This window comes from Chrysemys picta, chromosome 8, assembly GCF_011386835.1.
Source record: "Chrysemys picta bellii isolate R12L10 chromosome 8, ASM1138683v2, whole genome shotgun sequence".
Classification (NCBI taxonomy): Eukaryota; Metazoa; Chordata; order Testudines; family Emydidae; genus Chrysemys; species Chrysemys picta.
The window spans coordinates 110,812,170-110,837,643 of record NC_088798.1 but is presented as its reverse complement, the minus strand read 5'-3'; the positions used below and the strand labels follow the sequence as shown (position 1 = coordinate 110,837,643).

The window sequence follows — 25,474 nt, the reverse complement described above, 5'->3', positions numbered from 1 at the left end:
AAGCACCTGTAGAAATAGCTCCATATACTCAGTTTAGAGAATGAAACTGAACAGCAACTGAGTGACTTGGCTGAAGTCAGACTGCAGGTCAATGGTCAAATTGACACTGTTCCAGGCCCATCTAACCACCACTTCTGTCCCAGGCAGTTGAAGTCTAAACAAGTTGCTGCACTAGTTTGAAGGACTAACTGCCACACAGCACATTGGACAGGGCTACTCAAATCTGAGCGAGGTAGCTACTAGCCACCTTTTCCCCCACAGTGAACTTATGGAAAATTGGATCTTTTCTATATTTAGTTCAATTGTGTTTGTTAGAATGGGAAGGAAATTTGTGCCAAGACAATACCCAGGGACAGTAACATGCCTACCAACATTTAATGATGTAATTCCCACTAGCTGGTTTGCCACTCACCAGCAAAGCCAAGACATCTATCTGAGCCACAGACCTAACAGCAACCAGTTACTGGGTGAGGCCACTTAAGACTGACACCACCTCTCAATCCCCAAATGTGGTTTCCTTTCATGGCAGCAGCGAAGCTGAAACGTCCCTCTTACTGTGCTTGCTTGGGTGCAGCTGCAGAAAAACGTCCACAGAGAAGCCAGCAGGGGACAATTCTTGCAGTAGGCAGCAGCAGTCCCTCTGAGGCCCTTGAAAGGAGTTCAGCGTTAACAGAGCAGAGACAACACTGTCAAACATGTTTCAACTCAGGCAGACAAAACCCCCTCATCTAGGGAGCAGTTGCTTCTCACACACTTGGAGCGCAGCCGTGAGAAGCATAGTGGTTTCTGACATCTCAGCAGAGGCACTTCACATTAGTTCCACAATGATCTTTGCCTGCATTGACAACAGCTAGCTTCAGCTATGGGTTCTCAGGATGTCTGCCTCCAACGAAAGGCTGTACCAGACCGAAGCTTCGCGGGAATGAGGTGGTTGTTTCTAGAGGATGGGTTCAAGTCCCCACTTGCCCTAGGCTGGCCCAGAGAAGTACCAGCACAATTCATGGTGTAACTGAAGACAGGTTGAGTGGCGATACTCTCCGTGTGGGAGTGTTGTTGGACGACAGAGATGCAGGGAGGAAGAAGGGAGCAGACATCTCTGTGGAGGAGGTTTCCCCTTGGTTGCGTAGTTGTAAAATCTGTCTCAGCAGGGCCTTCCCTTCTTCTCTTGTCTGAAAAGAGTCAGAATACTGCATTAGTAGGTCAATTCCATACTTCATGTAGATTGGGGCAAAGAAGCTTCAGAGTCAAATTCAGCAGCAATGTGAACAATCATGCAACAACACTAGTTTGGCTTTCACTGGGGTTGCAAGACACAATATCACATAGTAAAGGATGTTGGCTTTCCAGCTATTAACAGCAAGGTTTAAGGTAAAACAGACCCTCTAATATCCTCTTCCCAGCCCTTTGACGTGTAGGTTACTTGCTTTGCACACCTGTTTATCTTACATGTCTACACTGCCCCGTCACCATAACATCTAGGCACCATCCACAAAATAGACTGGCAATAGCAAAGACTTTAAGAGACTCAGGCTCTGGTCTTCTCTTCTCAAATTCTAGACAGTTTTGCTTGAAAGAGGGGGCAAGTTTTAGGCTGATGTCGTCCACAACATCCCCTCCTGGGCTGACATGGAAATCCAGAGTGCCCAACTATGGCCTGAGAGAATCTCAGACTCCACACATGCCAGGATACCAAGTACTTCTGTATTCTTTGCACTGTCAATGGGAAAGATCACAGATAACAAGAAACATGGGGGATTCCAGGAGCACATTGTACAGTAAGTCCATTAGTTCCTGCAGAAAGATGGTGGGGTTTCCTGCTAGAGATCTGCAGACCACTACAAGTCCTAAGTTATTTTTGTACTATTGAATGCCAAACCAGTGCAACCCTTAGCCCCAGAACTTCAACTAGTTACTAAGAAGCAACAGCAGGAAATAGGTGAGCAGCAGCACTGGGGGTCTTCTCACATAGATGAGGATCATCCACTCCAGGTGGATGCAGCCCATGCTCCTTCAACAGAAAGACTGCTCTGACTCCCAGAAGAAACAGAGATCAAGGTAAGAATCCCCCTAAGAAAGGGAGATTGGCTACTCACATCATTGAATGCACAGCATTTCTGAGCACAGGCAGAGGCTTCATCCCAGAGTTTACACTTGAAGTAATATTGGGCTAGGTAGCGGAAGGCAGTGCTCACCTCCAGGTGCTCCACTATCTCCTACAGCACAGTAAAGAAACAGCAAGAGCTGATTTGGAAGATAGTTCTACATCATCCTCCCTCACTTCCCCCTCCTGTCCCCCTACCATTGACTCACCCCACAGGAATAGATATCCTGGATGTATTTGATGTAGCACTGAGCAGCCTGTTCCGATTCATTCAGCTGTTCATGCAGCCTGGGAAAGGAGAGAAATTGGGTCAAAAACATAGCATGGAAGAGACCCAAAACAAGAATTTCTGTCTGCCCTGGACAGGCCTTTAGAAAGGGCCTCTCCCAAACACGAGCAAGTTCTGGACTGTGCTTTACTAGCTGCAGCCAGGCCCAGGCCCCTAGAAGCAGACAGACAACACCCCATGCCTGAGGGACAGCGTAACAGACCACCCACCAGCATAGCAACTAGTTACTAACATTGCTTGCCAGCGTTACTATGGGTTCCTAGGTTCCTTAGCTGACATCACATGCAAACAGAGGCTCTTTTTCAGAGCTGAGGCAGGACATTAGGATAGGAGTTGCAGTTTCCATAGACCTAGGGATACCACTAATAGCACATCTAAATAATACCCAGCCCTTCAGATCTCAAAGTGCTTTTCACAGAACACTGAGAATAAATGCTGAGCCATACTCACTTGGCTAGTTTCACCAATGCCATTTTCTCCACATCTCCCACAGCATAAGCTCTCCAATAACACTGCCAAGGAGGGAAAAAGTCACACAAGCACCTCCGCAAAATGTCTTCTCTAGCATGCAGTGGTTTCATGCCAGTCACATACAGACCCAGTCACTGCAATGCCCTCAAGCAGAGATGCGTGAAGAGAGCTGGTTTTCTGGAAGGCCGCAGCAGACAAATTCACCAACTGCTCAGGGCAGATGGTTAGTGCAGAACTTCCCCTGAAGTCACAATTATAACAGGAACCTGCTAAGATTAGGCCCAGACTGCACACAGCTCCCCACTCCCACCCTGGGATCAAGGTCACGACTGAAGAGGACAGAACAGCCATTCTGAGCACTATCCCGCATCCATTACTTTTTAGGTATGCAGAGGAAGACAGCTCAGGAGGACCGGAAGCACTAACGAGACTTGTGCCTCTGCCTGCTTCCCTGGCAGCCACCTGGATGCCCAGCCTGCCCCACAGCACGTCTGAGCCCTCACTTACCTTTTTGGCTTCCACCAGCTGATTGAGTTTCTCATAACACTCTCCCAGAGCAACCAGCATACGGGAATCGTTGGGTCTGTGAGAAACAACAGCCAGTCAAGCTACCTCAGAACATGGTATTGTCTCAAGCTAACTGAAGGATGGACCCTACCACCAAAATCCAGCCCTACATACACTACCTAACCACACTCTACTATATCCTGCTGATACATGGAGTACTAAACCTTTATTGATGCCTCTAAAGAGACTGAATAGAATCTCTACAGAATATAATCACTTCAACGAGACTGCAGACACTACGTCATTGATACCTCCTGCAACTCAGCTTATAGCGGTCACTCTGAACTGCCAACAGTTATGGCTACGTTCCCAACTTTACCTGAGCTGGTGGGCCCGTCGGTAGTAATACAGACAGTAAAATGGCATCTTGAGGATCTCATAGGTTTGTCCCAGTCCATACCAGGCTCTGTAGTCCCTCTTGTTCACCTCTATTGCATGTCTGCCAAAGAAAAGAGACAGTGGTGTAAGTGTTCGGAAACAGGCAGGATCCAAAGCAAGTCGGAGTTCACGGGGTTACGAATCAGAAACTCTCAGGGTGGAAAGGGACCTCAGGAGCTATCTAGTCCAACCCCTGCTCAAAGCAGGACCAACCCCAACTAAATCATCCCAGCCAGGGCTTTGTCAAGCCTGACCTTAAAAATCTCTAAGGAAGGAGATTCCACCACCTCCCTAGGTAACCCATTCCAGTGCTTCACCACCCTCCTAGTGAAATAGTGTTTCCTAATATCCAACCTAGACCTCCCCCACTGCAACTTGAGACCATTGCTCCTTGTTCTGTCATCTGCCACCATTGAGAACAGCCGAGTTCCATCCTCTATGGAACCCCCCCCCCCCCCATAGAGGGGTTGGAATATGGACCAACAAAAGAGGGCTCCTAACAAGGCCACACAAGATACTCCTCCCCTTCCGCCCAAACCTGTCATTCCTTCATGCACTCCCAGAGGCCATTCTCTGCCTTGCATAGCTCCTCCACACACACCTATAAGCCTGGATAGCTGCAGATGTGTTCTTCATTTCCATGTACTCATGTCCCATGAGAGTCCAGGCTCCAAGATACCGAGGATTCAGTTTCAAGGCTCTCTGGAAATAGAGTGCTGCTTTTTCATGCTGAGAGCGTAGACTATAGTAATTCCCTAGAGGATGGTCAGAGGAATAAAGTGAACAGGAAAAAGAAGCAGGAGATCCGGAAACAGATACAAGCTGCGGCATCTATTATTTTTTCCATATAAATTAGAGAAGGGAGAAACCTGTTAAGTCAGATCCAGTTCACTGCATAACTCCAAGCCCCAGTCTGACCTCACTTTGGTCTCCAGTGCTCTTGTCCAATCCATTTCATTTGTGCAAACCAATGAAGCTCCCACCCCTTACCTTGGAAAACTATTCCACAAATTAATAAATTCCACTTATTTATTTGGGTACTAAGTGCCCAGAACCAAACGACAGTATTCCAGTATCTCAAAGCTGCATAGAGAACCCACCACCAATCCACCCTACCAAAGGCCTGCATCATCATCTCTGTGCACTGCCAACACTGCATTGACTTCTTTTGCTGCTATATCATTTCATCTGCTGTTTTACCATGAGTGAGAGCTGCTTCAGCCAGCCTAGCCTCAACAGACCTGCTAACAATTCCTGTGGAGAGGGATCAGTAAGCTGCCTTCCCACTCCCTGTAGCCTGGGTGACAAGCCTGGGTAGAAGAGTTGCTTCTCACCTATCACACAGCAGGTCTCCACACGATACTTGTCAATCTCACACAGATTGTGAGCCAGGTAGCTCAGCTCAGGCTTCATGCTCTGGTAGAAAAAAAGAAAAAGATTGCTGGGGGGACAAGTGTGACACCACTTCAAAGGGAAGAGGGGTAGGGAGATCAGAAATGCACACCAAGCATACCAGTCCACGGGGAGGAAGGGGAAAGAAGACAGCTGCAAATTTATGGCCAGAGAAACTCGTTAGCATTCATATGATTGGATAGACTTAACTCAGGTATTCTGCTAAGAAGCCATAAAATGCTTGCTGTGTGAGCTGGTGTAATTTATTGCAGAGGAGTGTGGGTGAAAGAAAGGGTGCTCACCCGGACATACAGCAGGTTGGAGAAGGTGTCCATGTTTTCTATCCTGTATGGATCTTGTTTCCTTAGTTCATTGAAGATAGAGAGAGCTTTGTCTATATCTACAGACAGAGGAAGGTAAACATCAGTGAGTGCTACTGATTGATGCAGAGTTTGTAGCAGGAGGCTCCCCCCTTAGCTGAGTTCACTGACCTCTGATATTGTGGTAGGCAACTGCGATCTGGGAAATGATGTAGGTGCTCTTGGAGAATCCTGCATCAATGAGACTCTGGTACTTCTGCAGAGCCTCTTCTATCAGCTGCAGCTCTGTGTAAATGTGCGCCAGGAAAAACTCCTTCATCCAGGTATCTGGCAAGGACAGGCACTTCAGCTGGCAACAACCAAACAAAAAACACACTAAGAGGACAATCCACATCACCTCAATGCCTCCTGCAGAAAAGGGAAATCAGCAGCTCTCTCTTCACCCAGTGGCTGGATCTTTAGAGGACAAAGGGCAACACTTCCCTCCTCCCCCAACAAAGCCTTCTCCTTAGACAAAAAGGACAGGAGTACTTGTGACTAACAAATTTATTTGAGCATAAGCTAACTCCACCCAGTGGTGCAAAGACCCAGAAACAAAAGTGTGAAGTAAAGGATTCTATCAACTTAATATCAGACATTCTATAGAAGGAATTCAATCCTGACCACAGATTAGTAGATTTTTTTAAGGCCAGAAGGGACATCTAGTCCAATGTCCTATATAAAACACAAGCCATAAAATGTCATCCAGTTATTCCTGCAATGAGCCCAATAACTTATTTGGCTAAAATATATCTTCCAGAAAGACATCCAGCATTGATCCAAAGATTTCAAGAGATGGAGAATCCACAGCTTCCTTGGTAGTTTGTTCCTATGTTAAATCATCCTCACTGCTAAAAACATATACCTTATTTCTAATTTGAATTTATCTAACTTCCACTGATTGTTTCTTGTTTTGATCATCTCCACTAGATTAAAAAGCCTTTTAGCACCCGGCATTCTCTCCCCAGTAAGATATTTGTACAGGATAATCAAGTCACCACTTGATCTTTTTGATAAACTAACCAGATTGAGCTCTTTAAGTCTCTCGCTCTTAGGCATTTTCTCCAACCCTCATGTCACTTTTATGGCTCCTCTCTGGACCTCTCAATTTTTTCAAATACTCTTTTTAAAATATGGCCACTACAAAAAACAAAAACATACACAGTATTCCCATATCAGTCTCAGCAATGCCATATACAGAGGTAAAATCATCTCACTACTCCCTTGTTTACACAGCCAAGTATCACATTAACCCTTTTTGCCATACCATTGTCCTGGGAGCTGATGTTCAGTTACTGGTCCATGTGATGGGGTGTACCAACCCTGCCCTGGGCTAATGGGGATGGACCAATCACTGTGGGCCCAGGAGGCCACACCCTGCTGCGCATGCTCGAGGTGGAAGAGCCAGATAAAAGGAGGCAGCCCAGCTCAGTCAGGGCTGGCTGCAGAGGAGGAAGGATGTGTACTGCAGGTTTCTCCAGAGGGTCCGGTGACTCTCCAAGCAGCGGAGCCCATGGACCTGGACTATGCTATGGGCAACTCGCCGACTACGGAGACTGACAAGGACGCCAAACTGCCGCCAGCCAAGGAGATGCCTGGGATGCAAATTGTGGTAGGACGTGACCCAGAGGCTGTAGTGGAAGCAGATGCCTAAACCCTCAGTGGGGAAGTCCCTGGCTTTATAGGACCTTGGGTCGGAACCCGGGAGAGGGAGGGGCCGGGGCCGGGTTCCCCTACCACACCCCACAGATCACTAGGTGTGGCTGCTGTTTGCTCTCGGTCCCAGCCCGGGAACTCGGGGACCATAGACTGTTTGTTCTGACCCACCCAGGGGCTATAGACTGATTGCTGTTCTGCCCTGCCCCAGAGGCTGATTCCCCAATTGCTACTGTCTGCCCCATCCAGGAAGCTTACAGGCTACAGACTAGTTGTTTGCCCTGCCCCACCTGGGGGCTATAGACAGATTGCTGTTCTGTCCTACCCAGATGACCACAACCCCAATTATTACTACCTGCCCCAGCCAGGAGGCTTGGAGACCATAGACTATTTGTTTGCCCAGCCCTGCCTGGGGGCTACAGGCTGACCATTGTTCCATCCTACCCAGACGGCCAGAACTCCAACTGTTGTTGTCACACGTGCTGGAGAATGCGGGATCAGTCAGGTCCTGCTAAGACGAGTAATACGAAGAGAGCTGAGTGAGAAAACCCCACAGCCACTATGGATACCGACAAGCTATTAAAATGGATGCTGGAAAGCCAGCAGCAGCAGGCTACCCAGCAACAACAAGCCCAGTTGCTACACCAAATGGCCGCCCAACAACAACAGATGGCCCAGCACCAAGAGCAACAGCAGCAGTGGATTAGAGAGCTGGCAGCACAGCACCAATCTCAGCAAGAGCAGCTAGTTCAGCAGATGGAGGCGCTCCTGTAACTGAGGGGAGCGCCCGGACCTGCCGGGTTGAGCCAGGGTTTGGAGAGCACTCTGACTGGGTTACCAGTGAGGCTGGCCAAGATGGGGCTCAGATACGACCCGGGGGGCCTTCTTGGTCACATTTGAGCGGGTCGCCACTGCAGCCCGTTGGCCTCCAGAGCACTGGGCTACCCTAGTGGCTCCATAGTTAACTGGACCTGCACAGACTGCCTATCGGAGCCTAGACCCTACAGAAGCTCTCGATTATGCCAAAGTAAAGGCCGTCATCTTAGACCACACGGGGGGGTGAGCCCCGAAATGTTCGGTTAGTGATTTAGATGGGAGAGGTATCCCCCTGGAGCAGTGGGCCCAGGCAGTGGCTCAGCGGCTCCGGGATTGTTGCTGGAGGTGGTTGGAATCTGAGAAGTTGATTGGGCCTCAAGTGGTTCGGGGAGGTTATACAAGAATGGGGGCACCAGCTGCCAGCGGAAACAAACGCAAGATCATGAGCGAGGGGGCTCCTGAACCAAAGAGAAGAGGAAGGACGAGAGGAGGAACTCCCTGATCCTTTACAAGGTCCTGGACCATGTCCCACGGGAGGAGAGACGCTGGAGGAGGTGGAGCGTGAATGGCTGATGATTGACAGGGACTTCCTGAGGGAGCAAAGGGAGGACCCCACCCTGAGTCGTGCTTGGGAGCAAGTGTCCAATGCTGAGGAGGAAAGGGGCATCAACCTACAAATACCCCAAGAACTCCACTTCGAGGTTCACAATGAATGCCTATACCAGATGGCCAAAGATTGCCAAACCCAGGAAGGATCCAACAACAAGTTCCAAAGTGACTTGCTGTGTCTGGCTCAATCAGTGCCCTGGGCCAGACAGCTCAGGTAGGAGAGGACTAGACCGAGTGGCCCTTAGTTTTTTCTGGCCAGGCATCCATAAGGAAGTGAGCAACTTCCGTGCCTCCTGTCCAGAATGCCAACGTGCTAGCCCCAAAGGGATATGCAAGGCGCCTCGAACCCCCTTCCAGTGGTAGGAGTATCATTTGAAAGGATAGGTATGGACCTGGTGGGACCCTTAGAGAAAAGCAGCTTGGGGTTCTGCTACATACTGGTGGTGGTAGACTATGCAACCCGATGTCCTGAGGCTGTCCCCTTACGTTCAACAACCGCAACCGCCATAACAAAAGAACTCGGAAATGTTCGGCCAGGTCGGGATACCAAAAGAGACAGTGACCAACCAGGGAGCCAACTTTTCGTCCCAACTAATGGAGGAGCTGTGCAAACTACTAAACATCCAGGTCCTGAAGACTTCTGTCTACCACTCCCAAATGGATGGCCTCATTGAGAGGTTTAACAGGACCCTGAAATCAATGCTCTGCAAGTTTGTTGAGGATGACCCGAGACATTGGGATGAACTGATACCCGCCTTGCTGTTCGCAGTGCAGGAGGTACCCCAAGCATCTACGGAGTTCTTCCCGTTTGAACTGTTGTATGGTAGGCAACCCAGGGGGATCTTGGACCTCCTCCAACAGACCTGGGAGGAACAAGAGTCTCAGGTTATGGGGTCAGTTCCATATTTATTGGAACTGTGGGAGCGCCTTAGGAAGCTCGGAGGATTTGCTCATGAAAATTTAATGAAAACGCAATGGACCCAGGAGCAGAGATACAATCAGGGAACCCGTCTCTGGACCTTCGAACCCAGTGATTGCATTCTATTACTCCACTCATCCCCGGCCCAACAACAGGGTCCCCCGTCACAGTCCACTATGACACTTAAAACCTTTTCAGAGTCAGGCGTCCAGGATACAGTCCCCTATTCTGTAGGAATGACCTGCATTCATTGTTGCTAGATATATGACCTTATATTTGACTTTATTAAAATGCATTTTGTTTGAATGGGTCCAGCTTACCAAGAGATCCAGATTGCTCTACAAACAAGACTGCCCTTTCCTTATTTACCATTCCATCAATCTGTGTCATCTGCAGATTTTATATTTCCAGATTACTGATGAAAACGTTGAATAGCATCAAGCCTCATACCAATCCCTGTGAAACCGCATCAGAAACACCTCTATTTGATGAAGACTCCCCTTTGACAGCTACATTTTGAGATCTGTCAATTAGCCAGTTCTTAATCCAGTTGAGATGGGCTTTACTGACATTGTACAATGCTCTTTTTTTAACATCAGAATGAGATCTAATATCAGACACCTTATAGAATTCTAAGCATAAGCATTTTCGTTCTGTTTGTAGAGCACGTAGCACAATGGGGTTCTGGTCCATGGCTAGGGCTCTGAGCAGTGCTTAATTTGTGCCAGGGCTGAGCCCCGGCAGTTCATAGCCCTGGCACCTCTGGGCTTGCTACATCAGTTATGAAGTAAATCATTTCTTGAGCCCCAGAACCTGTTTCATTACAAATTAAGCACGGGCTCCAAGGCACTACAGCAATACAAACAGTGAACAATAAGTTATATCTATCTATGCTGTTACCTTCATCAACCAAATTTATTATCACTTCAAAAAAAATGAAATCAGGTTTGTTTGACAAGACATTTTCCATAATACTATGTTGATTAGTTTAATTATTGAATCGGATTTTCCATTATTTTGTCAGACCAACTGGCCTACTACTATCTAAGTCAACAGACAGATACTTTTTGAATATTGGCACAACATTAGCACTCTTCCAGGCTTCAGGAACTTCCCCACTATGCCAAGATTTATCAAAAATTAACATTAACAGGCCAGAGATCACCTCAGACAATTTTTGTAGGACTCCTGAGTCTAAGTTATCCAGGCTGCTGATTTAAAAATATTCACCCCTGGCAGATGCTGTTTAGTATCATCCTTGGTCATTAATGCATTGGAAAGTACAGTAGTTCATCCTCATTCAATATGAAATAATTCTGCTTCTTTCCAACAACAGAACAGAAAACGTATTGAGCACTTCTGCCTTTTCACTAACAATTTTATCATTGCCATCTAGTAATGGGCCTAGGTGTTAGGATTTCTTTCATTCCTGATATACTTTAAAAAACTTCTTGATGTTCTTGCTCTTGACAGCCAGAGATTTTGCCTTGAAGTTATTAGCTTCCCTTATCAACTTTCTATACTTCAATAACTTCTAATTCATATTGACTGTCGTCTACCTTTCAATTTGTTATTATCTTTTGTTTCTAAGTGCTACCTTCACTTACGTAGGGGGTTGGACTCAGATGGAAAAGTCAGAGATAAGAAAAATCGGTTACCAGATCCTGCCTGCAGTAAAGCATCCCAGACTACATGGCAGTAAATAGGTGCAGCATAGCAGCGGTTTCAACAAGATAAACAATGTAAAGGTTCCCTTGCCTATCTGATGAGCTTCTGAACTAAGAATAAAACAAAGGGTAATGCCAATCCCAGGACATTATTCCATCAACCGTTGTCTTGTACCACAAAATTAACGCTAAGTTTTACCATCTCTTTATCTGTGATCAGATTACAGAGCTCCAGCCAGGCTCCCCAGTGCAAAGGCAAAACGTGGGCAGCTTCAACAAACACATCAATGGCCTCTTTCACCAGGTCCAGCTTCCGCAGCACAACGCCATACCTGAGTAGAGAAAGATACCAGTATAACTCTTTGCATCACCCACCTCTACTAGCTGTACCCATCTAGTCATAACCTCAGACAAGTGACAGGGCTACAAGAAGGGAAAAATCAAATTCCCCAGTGACAAATTCCCTATTATGGTGCAGCAACAGCACTAGAGTTCAGTTTAACAGGAGCCTTACATCTTTATTCTGTAAAAATCAAATTGAAATAGCAAAAACCAAGCCACAGAATATAAACTTTGAGCCCTATTTGAATTTTTCAGAGTGGTTTGAAAAATGGTACAGAGAGAAGCATTAAAAAGTCACTCTTCTGGCAATTTTTCATCAGTCTCACTTTCCTCTGTCCCCCATTTTGCAAAATACCTATTTTATGCTGGGACCTGTCTTTTGGCCACATGGTTGCTTCTCCCGTGTTGATTCCTTTAATACCAGTTATACATAGGTAATGTTTGTCTATAGAAACGTTCATAAAATTTTAGCAGATAGCTGTGAAATAAGAGGCCAGGAGTTCAAATCCCACGCCTAACTGGTTGAATTCTCATGCAATTAACTAACCTTGTTATTGACTAAGGCCATAAACCCCAACCTAAAACCCAGGGAAGAGTTTCTGAACACACCCCATTTTTACAAATAAGTTAGCAGAGAGCTTATGCAAGGTCACGGCAGGCCCACAACTCAGGTCTCTAACAAGATTAACCCCAATTTTATCCACTGCACCACAGAGCCTTTCAGTGTAACTTAATCAGTTTTGGTTATCCTGTCTTTAACCACTGTAAACCACACTCCTGTACCAGAGCCAGGGATACAATCTAGAATTCCTGAACATCAGCGTTCTACAGCTGACTAATAAGTGCTTAAGTAACCCACAGAAAAAGTTTGCATCAAGCCCTCCTCCAATGACTGGTTTAAAAGGGCCTGCACTTCAGCAAGTAGTAAGAGACTAAGCCATGGATCTGAAGGTCAAGGGGGTTCAAATCCTGCTGCAGTTCTGTGGGGATAGGGGCAACAGTATGGTTGCATCTAATTCAAACAGTAAGAACATAAGAATGATCATATTGGGTCAGACCAAAGGTCCATCTAGTCCAGTATCCTGTCTACCGACAGTGGCCAATGCCAGGTGTCCCAGAGGGAATGAACAGAATGGGTAATTATCAAGTGATCCATTCCCTGTCACCCATTCCCAGCTTCTGGCAAACAGAAGTTAGGGACACCATCCCTACCAATCTTGGCTAATAGCCATTGATGGTCCTATCCTCCATGAACTTATCTAGTTATTTTTTTGAACCCTGTTATGGTCTTGGCCTTCACAACATCCTCTGGCAAGGAGTTCCACAGGTTGACTGTACGTTGTGTGAAGAAATACTTCCTTTTGTTTGTTTTAAACCTGCTGCCTATTAATTTCATTTGGTGACCCCTAGTTCTTGTGTTATGGGAAGTAGTAAACAACACTTCCTTATCTACTTTCTCTACACCAGTCATTATTTTATAGACCTCAATCATATCTCCCCTTAGCCGTCTCTTTTCCAAGCTGAAAAGTCCCAGTCTTATTAATCTCTCCTCATACAGACGCCGTTCCATAACCCTAATAATTTTTGCTGCCCTTGTCTGAAGCTTTTCCAATTCCAGTATATTTTTTTTGAGATGGGACAACCACATCTGCATGCAGTATTCAAGATGTGGGCATACCATGGATTTATATAGAGGCAACATGATATTTTCTGCCCTATTATCTATCTCTTTCTTAAATATTCCCAGCATTCTGTTTGCTTTTTTGACTACCACTGCACATTGATTGTATGTTTTCAGAGAACTATCCACAATGACTCCAAAATCTCTTTCTTGAGTGGTAACAGCTAATTTAGACCCCATCATTTTATATGTATAGTTGGGATTGCGCTTTCCAATGTGCATTACTTTGCATTTATCAACATTAAATTTCATCTGCCATTTTGTTGCCCAGTCCCACAGTTCTGAGAGATCCTTTTGTAGCTTTTCACAGTCTGCCTGGGTCTCAATTATCTTTAGTAATTTTGTATCATCTGCAAATTGTGTGACCTCACTGTTTACCCCTTTTTCCAAATCATTTATGAATATGTTGAATAGGACTGGTCCCAGAACAGACCGCTGGGGGACACCACTATTTACCTCTTTCCATTCTGAAAACTGACCATTTATACCTACCCTTTATTTCCTATCTTTTAACTAGTTACCAATCCACGAGAGCACCTTCCCTCTTATCCCGTGGCAGCTTACTTTGCGTAAGAGCCTTTGGTGAGGGACCTTGTCAAAGGCTTTCTGAAAATCTAAGTACACTATATCCACTGGATCCCCTTGGGCCACATGCTTGTCGACCCCTCAAAGAATTCTAGTAGATTGCTGAGGCATGATTTCCCTTTATTAAAACCATGGTGACTCTTTCTCAACAAATTATGTTAATCTATATGTCTGACAATTCTGTTCATTTCAACCAGTTTGCCCCGTATTGAAATCAGGCTTACAGGCCTGTAATTGCTGGGATCACCTCTGGAGCCCTTTTTAAAAATTGACGTCACATTAGCTATCTTCCAGTCATTTGGTACAGAAGCTGATTTAAATGGTAAGTTACAAACTAGTTAGTAGTTCTGCAATTTCACATTTGAGTTCCTTCAGAACTCTTGGTGAATACCATTTGGTCCTGGTGACTTATTACTGTTTACTTTAGGGTATGGAACAAATTGATAATGACTCCTCAATCTGGGACAGTTCCTCAGATTTGTCACCTAAAAAGAATGGCTCAGGTTTGGGAATCTCCCTCACATCCTCAGCCGTGAAGACCGATGCAAAGAATTCATTTAGTTTCTCCACAATGGCCTTATCTTTGAGTGCTCCTTTAGCATCTTTGTCATCCAATAGTCCCACTGGTTGTTTAGCAGGCTTCTCTATATCCTAGGGGATTCTCTATATCCTAGTAAAGAGGAGAGGACTGAAGTTGATTAAGCACAGGTAGGAACTGAAGAGAAACACTAAAATGTAATTGAATGGGATTCTTTTTCATCACATGAAGGCAGTAACTAAAACATGACAAATTTTATAAGTGCTCATATACAGATGCTAGAAGTCTAAAATACTAAGATGAGTGAATTTGAATGCCTGGTATTAAATGAGGATATTGAGATCATAAACTTGGTGGAATGAGGACAGTCAATGGGACACGGTAATACCGAGGTACAAAATAGACAGGAATGACAGTAGGTTGTGCTGGTGGGAGAATGGCACTATATGTGGAAGCGAGCATAGAGACAAATATACTAAAAATCTTAAATGAATCTAACTGAATAGAACCTCTATGGATAGAAATTCCATGCTTGAATAATAGGAGTATAGCAGCAGAAATATACTACCAACCACCTGACCAGGATGGTCATGGTGACTGTGAAATGCTCAGGGAGATTATTATTGGGTTTGTTTTTGTAGCATCACTAATGGGGCATTTCAACTATCCCCATATTGATTGGTACATGTCACCTCAAGACAGGATACAGAGAAAGTTTCTAGACGTCAATAATGACTACTTTTTGGAGCACCTAGTCCTGGAACCCACAAGGATAGAGGCAGTTCTTGATTTAGTCCTAAGTGGGGCACAGGATCTGGTCCAAGAGGTAAATATAGCTAAACTGCTCAGTAATAATGACCATAATATAATTAAATTTAAAGATCCTTAGGGGAGGGAAATACCAGTAAAGCCCACCACAGTAACATTTAACTTCAGAAAGGGGAGCGACACAAAAGTGAGAAATCTAGTTAATGGAAATTAAATGGAACAGTCACAAATGTGAAATGCCTGCAAGCTGCCTGGAAAAAAACAAACAACAAAAACAAACACACACACACACACACACACACACACACACACCACCCCCTAGGAAATTAGCAAACAAAAAAACCTAAATTCAGTGGCATTTACTATTGCAGCAGGACATACTATTGACCCCAAACCTTAAAAGTGTGGAAATAAGTTAAGGGGAAAGACTTATCAATATGCAGATGCAAAGGAATACACAATGCTGTCAATAACACATCCACACACATAGTAAGACATTCCCTTCCATCTCCAGATTAGTCTCTCTCTTTAATGTGGATCGGGCATGTCCTGCTGCAATCTTACCAGTCACTAAACAGGATGTTTGCTAATTCTCCAAAAAGATACTATTTCTCCCTTAGGAAAATGGCAGAGGAAGAACAGAGTGCTCCAGAGGTTACTGCATCCCCATCCCACCTCCTCAGGCAAGGGTTCATATGAAAACTCCCAGACACTTACAGATAAAGGCCAAAACCATCCAGCTCCTGTGCTTTGTGTTTCTTGCTAAGCTCCACCCTTAGCTCTCTTAGTGCTTCATTCTTCACCTGTCCTTTCTCCAAGGGGCCTGCAAAAAGAAGCACAACTGGCTTTCAGTGACTGCCTGGCTTTCAAGATCCTTCATTGGCTTGTGGCTTCACCAGTTTAGAGAGTCAGATTTTTGAAGACCAGAAAAGTACCATTGCAATCACCTAGTCTAATCTCATGCATAACAGGCCACAGAATTTCACCTAGTAATTCCTGTATCAAGTTCATAACTTCTGGTGGAACTGAAGCATCTTTTAGAAAGACATGCAGTCTTGATTTAAAGACATCCAAGTAATAGAGAATCCACCACATCTTTGCGTCTGACGAAGCGGGCATTCACCCATGAAAGCTTATGCTCCAATACATCTGTTAGTCTTAAAGGTGCCACAGGACTCTCTGTTGCTTTTTACACATCCTTTAGTAGTTTGTTCCTATGGTTAATCACCTTCACTGTTAAAAATAATGGTATATACTAATCAAGTCACTTCTCAATATTTTTGGTAAACTAAACACATTTTAAAATGTTGACACCAGTATTGAACATAGTATTCCTGTACTGATCTGACCAGTACTGTATACAGGAGGTAAAAGTCACCTCCCTACTCCCGTTTATACATCCAAGGATCAGTTTAGCTCTTTTTGCTACAGTATCACAGTTGCTTGTTTATTATGACCTCTAATCCTTTTCAGTCACAGGTGTGTAGACCTGATAGTATCTAAGGCCAGATCTCCTGTACAGCACAAGCCATAGAACTTCCCCAAAATAATTCCTAGACCATATCTTTTAGAAAGACACCCAATCCATCCCCCTTCCTTTAAGTGTGACCTACATTCTTTAGGAATGGGTCAGCCATTGAGAATCTGTGGCAAATGCCTTTAGGAATATACGACCATGCATAGGCCCAGCAGACAGAGCTACACTGCCCAACCACAGTCTCTCAGGCCACAAAGCCATTATGGTTTGCATAAAGAGATGATGTTGGCAGTTCTGTTTTCATTAGCTTGGGTTCTCTATTCCCGCTGAGAAAAGCAGATCCTTACCCAGACTATCCACTGTTTCATCATCTTTCTTCTTTTCTCCTGACTGTAAAAAGAGAATACATTATTCCACAGGTTGTAGTATAATTCTGTTAACAGCACCTGAGTCTAGCTCCCAACAGCACCAAAAAAAAAAAAATTCTGTTAGGTATAGCAAGGAAACAAGGGATTAACCTGGCTTTCTAGAGTGTTGCTGGGAAGAGAATAAGTGGAAGACTATAACCCGCAAGGCTCTGTGGAAAGACAGCAGGGGCAAATTCAGTATTAAAGGATGGCTTTCCTCGTTGTCTTACCAGGTATCTGGAGTACATGTACAAGAAGTAGGCCTTCTGGCTCTTGCATCCCCGCAGAAAGTATGCAGCCCTGTCATACTCCTTCAGATCGAAATAAGACTTAGCTAATGTGTAAGCATCCAAATCACGAGCATCCTCCTAAAGTGGAGAGAGTTCATGAAATCAACAGTTTTGTGTTCCTTGGAAGTCTTCTCATGGTGACAAATGGTTAGGAAGGAAAAAAGAAAAACACTGCTCTGGAAGCTCAGATTTAATATTCTCTGCCACACCAAATAAAAATTGAATACTTTCAGACATTGTCCCCCACTCCTCATTTCATCCCAACCACCCAGTCCTTTTATGTAAAGAAGATTTAAATCTTAGTTTGAAACAATGTATGAAAACAGTGAAATTCCAGAAAATAAAATATTAAGTGATCAACCACTAGAATAGATAAGTTAGCTGAATGCCGAGCAGAAATGAATGCAGAGTATATATTTAGGTGGGGGAAGGGAGAGACAGGGGAACGCAAGTAATTTAACTGAAAATTTAAACTTAAAGCCAGAGAACTCTAAAATCTCCTTCATTATACTGCCTCCTTACAGCCTCACTGTAAGACTTATATTTAGCCATGCCTTATAACGCATCAATTACAAACTAAATTGGTGAAGTCAGAAACCAGATTATCTTTTGCAGAAGCACATCTTTAATCATTGCCCAATTATTGCCTCACTCTCCCTACAAAATGGTGGAGGCCTGTACACAATTTGTTTCTTGCAGAATGGTCTTGAGCTACTGAAAATGCTGGTTAGTAACATTAGTCTACAAGTTTCACATTAGGAATTTGTTCTTGGATTATACTGATTTGGGCTTTTAAAAGAGTGGGAAAAGTTGTGAATAATATTAATAACCATGATTTCCAAGTTCAGTCTGCCTGTGATTTACTAGGTCATTTTATAAATCAGTGGTATGCCCTCACTTGGAAAACTGCTCAGTTCTGAACACTCCATATTAAAAAAAGATACAAAAGAAACAGAAGGGTCTAGAGTCAAGCCAGGAAAGTTATCAGAGACCAGAAGGCTTCCATATCAGAAATTAAGATTAGAACAGCTCAGAGAAGAGATATGACAGGGATTATATAGGATTAGGAAGAAACTTGCTCTGTAGTCAGGTATTCCACAGCTGTCCATTACAGAGATTACAGCTTCCTTTGAAGCATCTGGTATTGATCCCTGTAAAAAACAGGATACTGTACTAGATGCATCCCTGATTGGTTACAGCAATTACTATACTACATTCTTGTTTTTATGATTTTAACTTTGCTGCCTTAATGCTGTGTTAACAGTTTTTTTATTTTTGCATTTGGACGACCTTGAAAACTGAAGTAATAGATATGAGATGAAATTTAATAGTGTAAAATCATGCACTTAGGGACTAACAAGAATTTTTGCTGTAAACTGGGGACTTACCAGTTGGAAGCGACAGAGGAGCAGAGAGACTTGGGTGTATTGGTGGATCACAGGATAACTATGAGTCAACGTGATGCGGTCGTGAAAATGACTAATACAATCTTAGAATGCATCAGGTGAGGTATTTCCAGTAGAGACAGGGAAGTGTTAGTACCATTATACAAGGCACTGGTGAGATCTCATCTGGAATACTGTGTGCAATTCTGGTCTCCCACATTTAAGAAAGATGAATTCAAACTGGAACAGGTACAGCAAAGTGCTACTAGGATGATCAGAGGAATAGAAAACCTGTTTTATGAGAGGAGACTCAAGAGAGCTTGGCTTGATTAGCCTAACCAAAAGAAGACTGAGGGGAGATATGATTGCTCTCTATAAATACATCAGAGGGATAAACACTAGGGAGGGAGACAAGTTACATTAAGCATCAATGTTGACAAAAGAACAAATGGATATAAACTGGCTACCAACAAGTTTAGGCTTGAAATTAGATGAAGTTAACTATCAGAGGAGTGAAATTCTGAAACAGCCTTCCAAAGATAGCGGGGGGGGGGGGGGGGGGGGGGGGGGAGAGGGGAAGAAACGGACGGACAAAAACCTGACTTCAAGACTGAGCTTGATAAGTTTGTGGAGGGGATGGTATAGTGAGACTACCTACAATGGCATGTAACCGATCTGCGACTAATAGCAGCAAATATCTTCAACAGACAGTAATGGGACACTAGATGGGGAGGGCTCTCTGTTACTACTAGAGAATTCTTTCCCAGCTGTCGGGTCTTGCCAAAATGCTCAGGGTCCAATTGACTGCCATATTTAGAGATGGGAAGGAATATCCCCTCAGGCCAGATTGGCAGATACCCTGGGGGGTTTTCACCTTCCTCTGCAGCATGGGGCATGGGTCACTCAGAGGTTTGAATGAGAGTAAATGGTGGATCCTCTGTAACTTTAAGTGTTTAACTCAACCAGAGGTTATTGGTCTATTACAAAAGTGGGTGGGCGAGGCTCTATGGCCTGCAACATGCAGGAGGTCAGACTAGATGATCATGATGGTCCCGTCTGGCCTTGAAGTCTATGAATCTACTGTTAGATGTATGGCTTAATATATTGTTACAAAAGAAAGACATAAAATTCTGGGAAATCACGCTATGGCTCCCAGAACAACTTTCAGCCACTGTGCATATACATACTAAAGCAGTGGTCCTCAATCTTTATTGCACCATGACTCCCTTCTGACAACAAAAATGATCTCGGGCTTCAGCTTCGGCCCCAGCGGTGGGGCTTGGGCTTCAGTCCTGGGTCCCAGCAAGTCTAACGCCAGCCCTGGTGACCCCATTAAAACGGGGTCGCGACCCACTTTGGGGTCCTAACCCACAGTTTGAGCACCACTGTACTAAAGCATACTCTTAAGGCAACAGTACACATTGCAATTAAGTACACATAAATGGAGGCCAAGTTATGATTATTAACAGACTCAAGTTTGAAATTTCTGATTTTTGTGGAATGCACTTCTATAATGTTGTTTTAACACAGATTTTTGCAGTATCTGGATACTGTCCTTAGTGTGACTTTAGATCATCAAGGATATCAACTAACAGTGCTAGTTCCAACCATTTATATTTTATTTTACAGCCCTAGCAAAGTATATTCCTCAGTAAGGACTAGGAAAAGGCTCAGGTTGAACTTGACGTTGAAGAGTTTTTGGGTAGCCCAATACAAATAAAAACACCTGAAATGTTCTTGAAGTGAAAGACTCCATCTTTCATATATACTTACAGATGAGTAAAGAGCTGAAGAGAAAGCTAACAACTTTCCAATAGAAATTCACCTTTGGGCAGAGAACAAACTTCCCCAAATTTGAGCTCAAAGAGTAATTGTTTTGGAAAGTTTAACACCCATCTGAGAAAGTGCTCTCAATGCAAAGCCCTCTACACTACAGGGAGCGTTCCTCAATTAGTTATAACATTATTCTATTCCGCAGCACAGATAAGACCTCAATCGTATTCCCTAAACCAACACTTTTAAACTTGTGTCCGGAGTTTTATTGTAGTTCAGAACATAGTTGAGGTACTATCTATGCTACAAACTTGGATGGGATTGCGACCAGCTCAAGGAACAACAGTGTGATAAGATGGTCCCCTGCTTTGGCCGTAATACAGCAAGGGCAACACCACAGCAGTCCTAATGCACCTGTAATAAAAATGGAGTTGCCTCTGTCAAATGGAGCATAGCAGGATGGATTGCTAGGCCTTGGGGTCTCCTCGCACAGGACCATTCACATATTAGAGGCAAAACATTTTGGGTGTAAGGGGAGGTCACCCAAGAGAGACAGCCCCTTCTGCTCATTGTTGGCTGGTGTCATTGTCTTTGCCATCCATACCTCTGTGAGCACAGGAGCAGCAGGCAGCTCGCTCAGGGGCAGAGGATCCAGGGCAAATGCCAGCTCAGAGGCCCTGAAACCAAGAGACCTCAAACACATTAACACCCCACAGACCACACCGCGCACACATCCCCAGCCCTCACGCAGGCACCAAGCCCCACCTCAGCTGGGATAGTGCCCCCCACCCCAGAAGCAGCTGCAACGCTCAGCAAGGACCCAGGCACCTGGCATGCCCAAGAACCGGGGAGGAGGTATTGGCAGCAGGGCAGACGCACACCAACACCATCCCATTGCGCCCCGCGGCTCCCCCTCACCCTCTCCCGCCGTGCCGCGAGCCCCGCTCCCCGGGGCCCCCCTCACCCTTTCCCGCCATGCCGCGGGCCCCCCCCTCACCCTTTCCCGCCGTGCCGCGGGCCCCGCTCCCCGGGCCCCCCCTCACCATTTCCCGCTGTGCTGCAGGCCCCGCTCGCGGCTCCGCTCCGCCACACTCAGAAGCTGCTTCTTGATCTCGCGCAAGTCAGAGAAATCGCAGCTTCCCAAACTGGGCAGAACCGCAGTAGCCGCCATCTTGCCCATACCCTCTCCGACCAATCACAGCCCGACAGCCACAACGCGCTTAGCGGCACTAACAACTATTATTCCTATTGGGCAGCAGCCCGCGCATCTCATCCAATCAAAGCGGGAGACAGATTCCTGATTGCTGATTGGCTGAGAATTGGAATGGCTTGTGCGAGAGATCTGAAGGGGGTAAATTGCCGCCCTTGGGCGCCTCCCTCCCTCGCTGGGGAGTCGGAGCTATGGCTGGACTAGGGCTTGTCTGGCGAGTCATTGCCCCCCTTCCCCCCTACAGCGTGACCATGTCCCTCTCAGAGCCCCCCCGTGACCCCACACCCTTCCTGCGGGGTGACCCTGCACCCCTCAGAGCTCCCCCCCAGGGTGACCCTGCACCCCTCAGAGCCCCCCACAGGGTGACCCTGGACATCCCCCACAGGGTGACCTTGCACCCCTGAGTGCCTGCCCACAGTGTGACCCCCCTGCACCTTTCTTTGCTCCCCCACAGGGTGACCCTGCGCCCCTCAGAGCCACCCACAGCGTGACCCTGGACATCCCCCACAGGGTGACCTTGCACCCCTGAGTGCCTGCCCTCAGTGTGACCCCCCTGCCCTTCCTGCAGGGGGACCCTGCAGCTTTCATTGCTCCCCCCACAGGGTGATCCTTGAACCCTCTCCATCCCTCAGTGTCCCTTTCACAGGGTGACCCTGCACCCATAGTTCCCTCCCCCACAGGGTGATTGTGAACCCCCAGTTGCCTCCCTCACAAGGTGACTCCTGTATCCCCACAACTCCTATGGAACAGCCCACCCAGGGATCTGTTTGGGGGCTTGAGGAACCCAGCCCAGGGCCTTTCTCCAAGCATTTTTCTCCTACTGTCTCTGACTGCTCCCTCTGTCCTGTGTATTCATAGCTGTCTCTTTGCCATCCTCCCTTCCCTGATTACCTCTGTTTCTCACCTATCCTCTCATGCTACCTGCCAAATCATTCACCCCTCCGTCTGCCTGGCCCACTCAATCATTCCGTCCACCCCTTTGCCACCCTGTGCCCTTCAGTCACTGAGTTCCCCTGGTGCTTTGCTGTTGATGGTTGCTTGTGTCATCTCATGCTACGGTCATCATCTCACCACCCGGCTTAGCACTGAGATGATCTTTTCAGGGTAAGCTTTAGTCCTCATTTTTCATATTTAACTTGTCTTAGTGTTGTAATGGTAGGGTACAGATGTGCAAAAGAACATGAAAATACTTAAAACCGATAAAAAATTTTTACACAACACATAAGTGCTGGGACTCACTCCCACAAGATATCATTGGGGCAAGGATCTTAGTAGTCCTCAAAACAACATTTTATGGATAATGAGAACATCTACAGTTACATTAGACTAGTGAATGTAAGATGTAAATCCTCATTTTTCAGGGCATAAACAATCATTAGCTGGCTGCAGTCAGGAAGAAACTTCCCCTCTGGGCAGGTTATTCCAAAATTGTCTGCTGCAGGGTTTCTTGCACTTTTGTCTTCTCTATCTCCCCTTCCTCCATCATCTCTATTTCTCCCCCTTTCTCTCACCCTACCTATCAGAAAAATTGCACCCTTTCAACTTATGTCAGTTTTTAAAGCAGTTTAGTTAAACTGTAGAAACCACCTGCATGAACACTTTCCTTTTGGTTTAAGGGTTACTTATTTCAATTTATCTTAAATCTATTCCAAATCAAATTAAGTTAAACCAAAATAAGGCACGCTTAAACTGAGATAAGTGTCCACATGGTGATTTGCACCAATTTAACTATAATAATTTGAAATTGCTCCTTAAATTTAACAGATGCAACTTTCTTGTGTAGACATCTTGTGTATAATCTTACTCTCCCCATATTATTCAACATTATATATATATATATATATATATATATATATATATATATAAAGCCATTGGGAGAGCTGGTGAGACTGAAGTGCCAGCATTATGAGAATGCAAACAATGCCCAACTCTACATTTCCTATACACAAATAGCATTCTATCAGTGTTCTCAATGCCTAGTTAATATTAGCAATTGGCTAAAGATGAATCTGGGCACAACAGAGGTGATGTTGCTAAGGAGAGAGCAACTGCTTTGAAGAAGATGCCTCTATAGCATTCCCCGCTATCAAAGGCAGAGTAAGTAGGTTCACACCCTAGGGAAATTTTTGGATTCCTCAGTACTTCACGATGCCTAAATAACCATGATGACAAAAAAGCATCCACTTCCACTGTGACTGGTCTGCTTAATGTACCAAAACCTGTTGGACACAAACCTATCTTCAACAAACCAGCTTTTGCCACCTTCAGGCTTAATTATTGCAGTTTGTTATAGCAATAATACAGCCAGTCTGAAAAAGCTCTAAATAATACAAACTACAGTAGTTTCTCTGTTTAGCAATATGCATTGCTGTGAATGCAGCACCCTGGTGCTCCGTTCTCTGGACTGGCTCCATAATGAATACAGAGTCAGAATCAAGATGCCTGCCTCCTAGTATTCAAAGCCCTCTGTTGAATTGGCCCTAGCTACCTGAAATCTCTTCTCCTTCCATGAGCATGATCTCCCCTGGCAGCTATGTTCCACTAGAACAATTAAACTGTTGATTATAGAGGGAGACTTCTGAGTTTTGGAGATAGAACTTTAATGAAAACTGGATCTAAACTATGGAACTCATTCCTGTAAGGAATAAGAATGACCATAGAGCTTATTATGTTCAGAAATAAATACAAAACTAATTTTGAACCCTAAATTCATACACATAGACATGAGAGAGGTTGTCTCTTTTTTAAGGTACTTGGTAGGCATTTCGATACTATGGTGATTGGAGAGGCAGATGTATATAAATACAGAAAAGCAGGTCAAACAGACTTTCCTGTTAAAATTAGTTTGGATAAAAGGAGAACAGAATTATTTTTGTACGTTCTTGATTATGATGTAATACCCAGCACTTATGTAGTGCCTGACAAATGTTAACAAATGAATTCTTGCCCTCCTGTGAGATCTGTAAAAGGAAGATATTTACTTATGGGGAAATCAAGGCACAGAGATTAAACTTAACTGAGGGCACAGAACAAGTCACTGGGAGAACTGGGATTAGAACTTGGGAGCTCTTGTTGCCCTGCTGTGAATACAGACCAGTAGAACATGTGGAGTCTCAACTCTGTTGTAGGAGGACCAGTAGCAACTGCCATAATTTAGGATGAAATGCAGCCTCCATTATACTGCCCTTGGCCATTCATAGCATTCCCAGACAAATTTATTTTGGATTGAAGTTTCCACGTCTGGTCTTAGCTTAGATACACTAGAGTAGAGGTCCCAAAGACGTGGCCCACGGGCTGCATGCGGCCCGCAGAGTTATTTCCTGCGGCCCGCCATAGGCACCAACTCCACCGGCAGCCAAGCTCCCCTCACCCCCCGCTCCCCCCCCCCACAAGTGTGCCGTGTCCCCGCTGCTCCGCCTACCTCCCAGTGCTTCCCGCCGCCAAGCAGCTGTTTGCCGGTGCTTAGGACTTTCCAGGAGGGGGGAGGAGCAGGGATGTGGCGCACTCAGGGGAGGAGGTGGAGAAGAGGCCAGGCTGGGGCAGGGATTTGGGGAAGTGGTTGGAATAGGGGCAGGGAGGGGGCGGAGTTGGAAGAGGCGGGGCAGGGGTGGGGTCTCATGGACTAGACAAGTAGTCTGATGTATGAAGTTCAGAATGTGTGATTCTTTGTTGTGAGTAGTTGGGAAGAATGTTTGTTAAAAGTGGCAATGTATTTTATATGAATAGTTACTTTAAAAAGTTCCTGCCATTACAGCTATGTTGATAGACTGTTAGTGTAGGTCATCATCAGTGTT

General features: G+C 45.2%; 1 protein-coding gene and 1 long non-coding RNA gene across 3 annotated transcripts in view; one reads left to right on the top strand and one right to left on the bottom strand.

Annotated features, from left to right (window-relative positions):
• Positions 1 to 361: 361 nt before the first annotated feature.
• Positions 362 to 21,701, bottom strand: CDC23 (cell division cycle 23). 2 transcript variants are annotated; one of them, XM_005282237.4, is made up of 16 exons: positions 21,514 to 21,701; positions 21,075 to 21,147; positions 17,253 to 17,390; positions 16,963 to 17,005; positions 15,856 to 15,961; positions 11,424 to 11,556; positions 5,690 to 5,867; positions 5,501 to 5,598; positions 5,141 to 5,222; positions 4,408 to 4,561; positions 3,748 to 3,867; positions 3,369 to 3,444; positions 2,841 to 2,902; positions 2,311 to 2,389; positions 2,094 to 2,213; positions 362 to 1,169 (listed from the first exon to the last, which is right to left on the bottom strand). In XM_005282237.4, exons 1-16 carry the CDS (start codon positions 21,648 to 21,650, stop codon positions 999 to 1,001), a joined length of 1,770 nt encoding a protein of 589 aa, XP_005282294.1. In that variant the 5' UTR covers positions 21,651 to 21,701; the 3' UTR covers positions 362 to 998. The 2 variants fall into 2 exon arrangements, with proteins under 2 accessions (XP_005282294.1, XP_042700224.1); XM_042844290.2 differs by lacking the exons at positions 16,963 to 17,005; positions 17,253 to 17,390; positions 21,075 to 21,147; positions 21,514 to 21,701 and adding an exon at positions 16,125 to 16,300.
• Positions 21,702 to 21,788: 87 nt separating this feature from the next.
• The window catches only part of LOC101939863 (uncharacterized), a 39,977-nt gene continuing 36,291 nt past the window's right edge, over positions 21,789 to 25,474 (top strand). Inside the window, exon 1 of the long non-coding RNA XR_254840.4 lies at positions 21,789 to 22,784. This is a non-coding gene — a long non-coding RNA (uncharacterized LOC101939863). The remainder of the gene's footprint in view (positions 22,785 to 25,474) is intronic.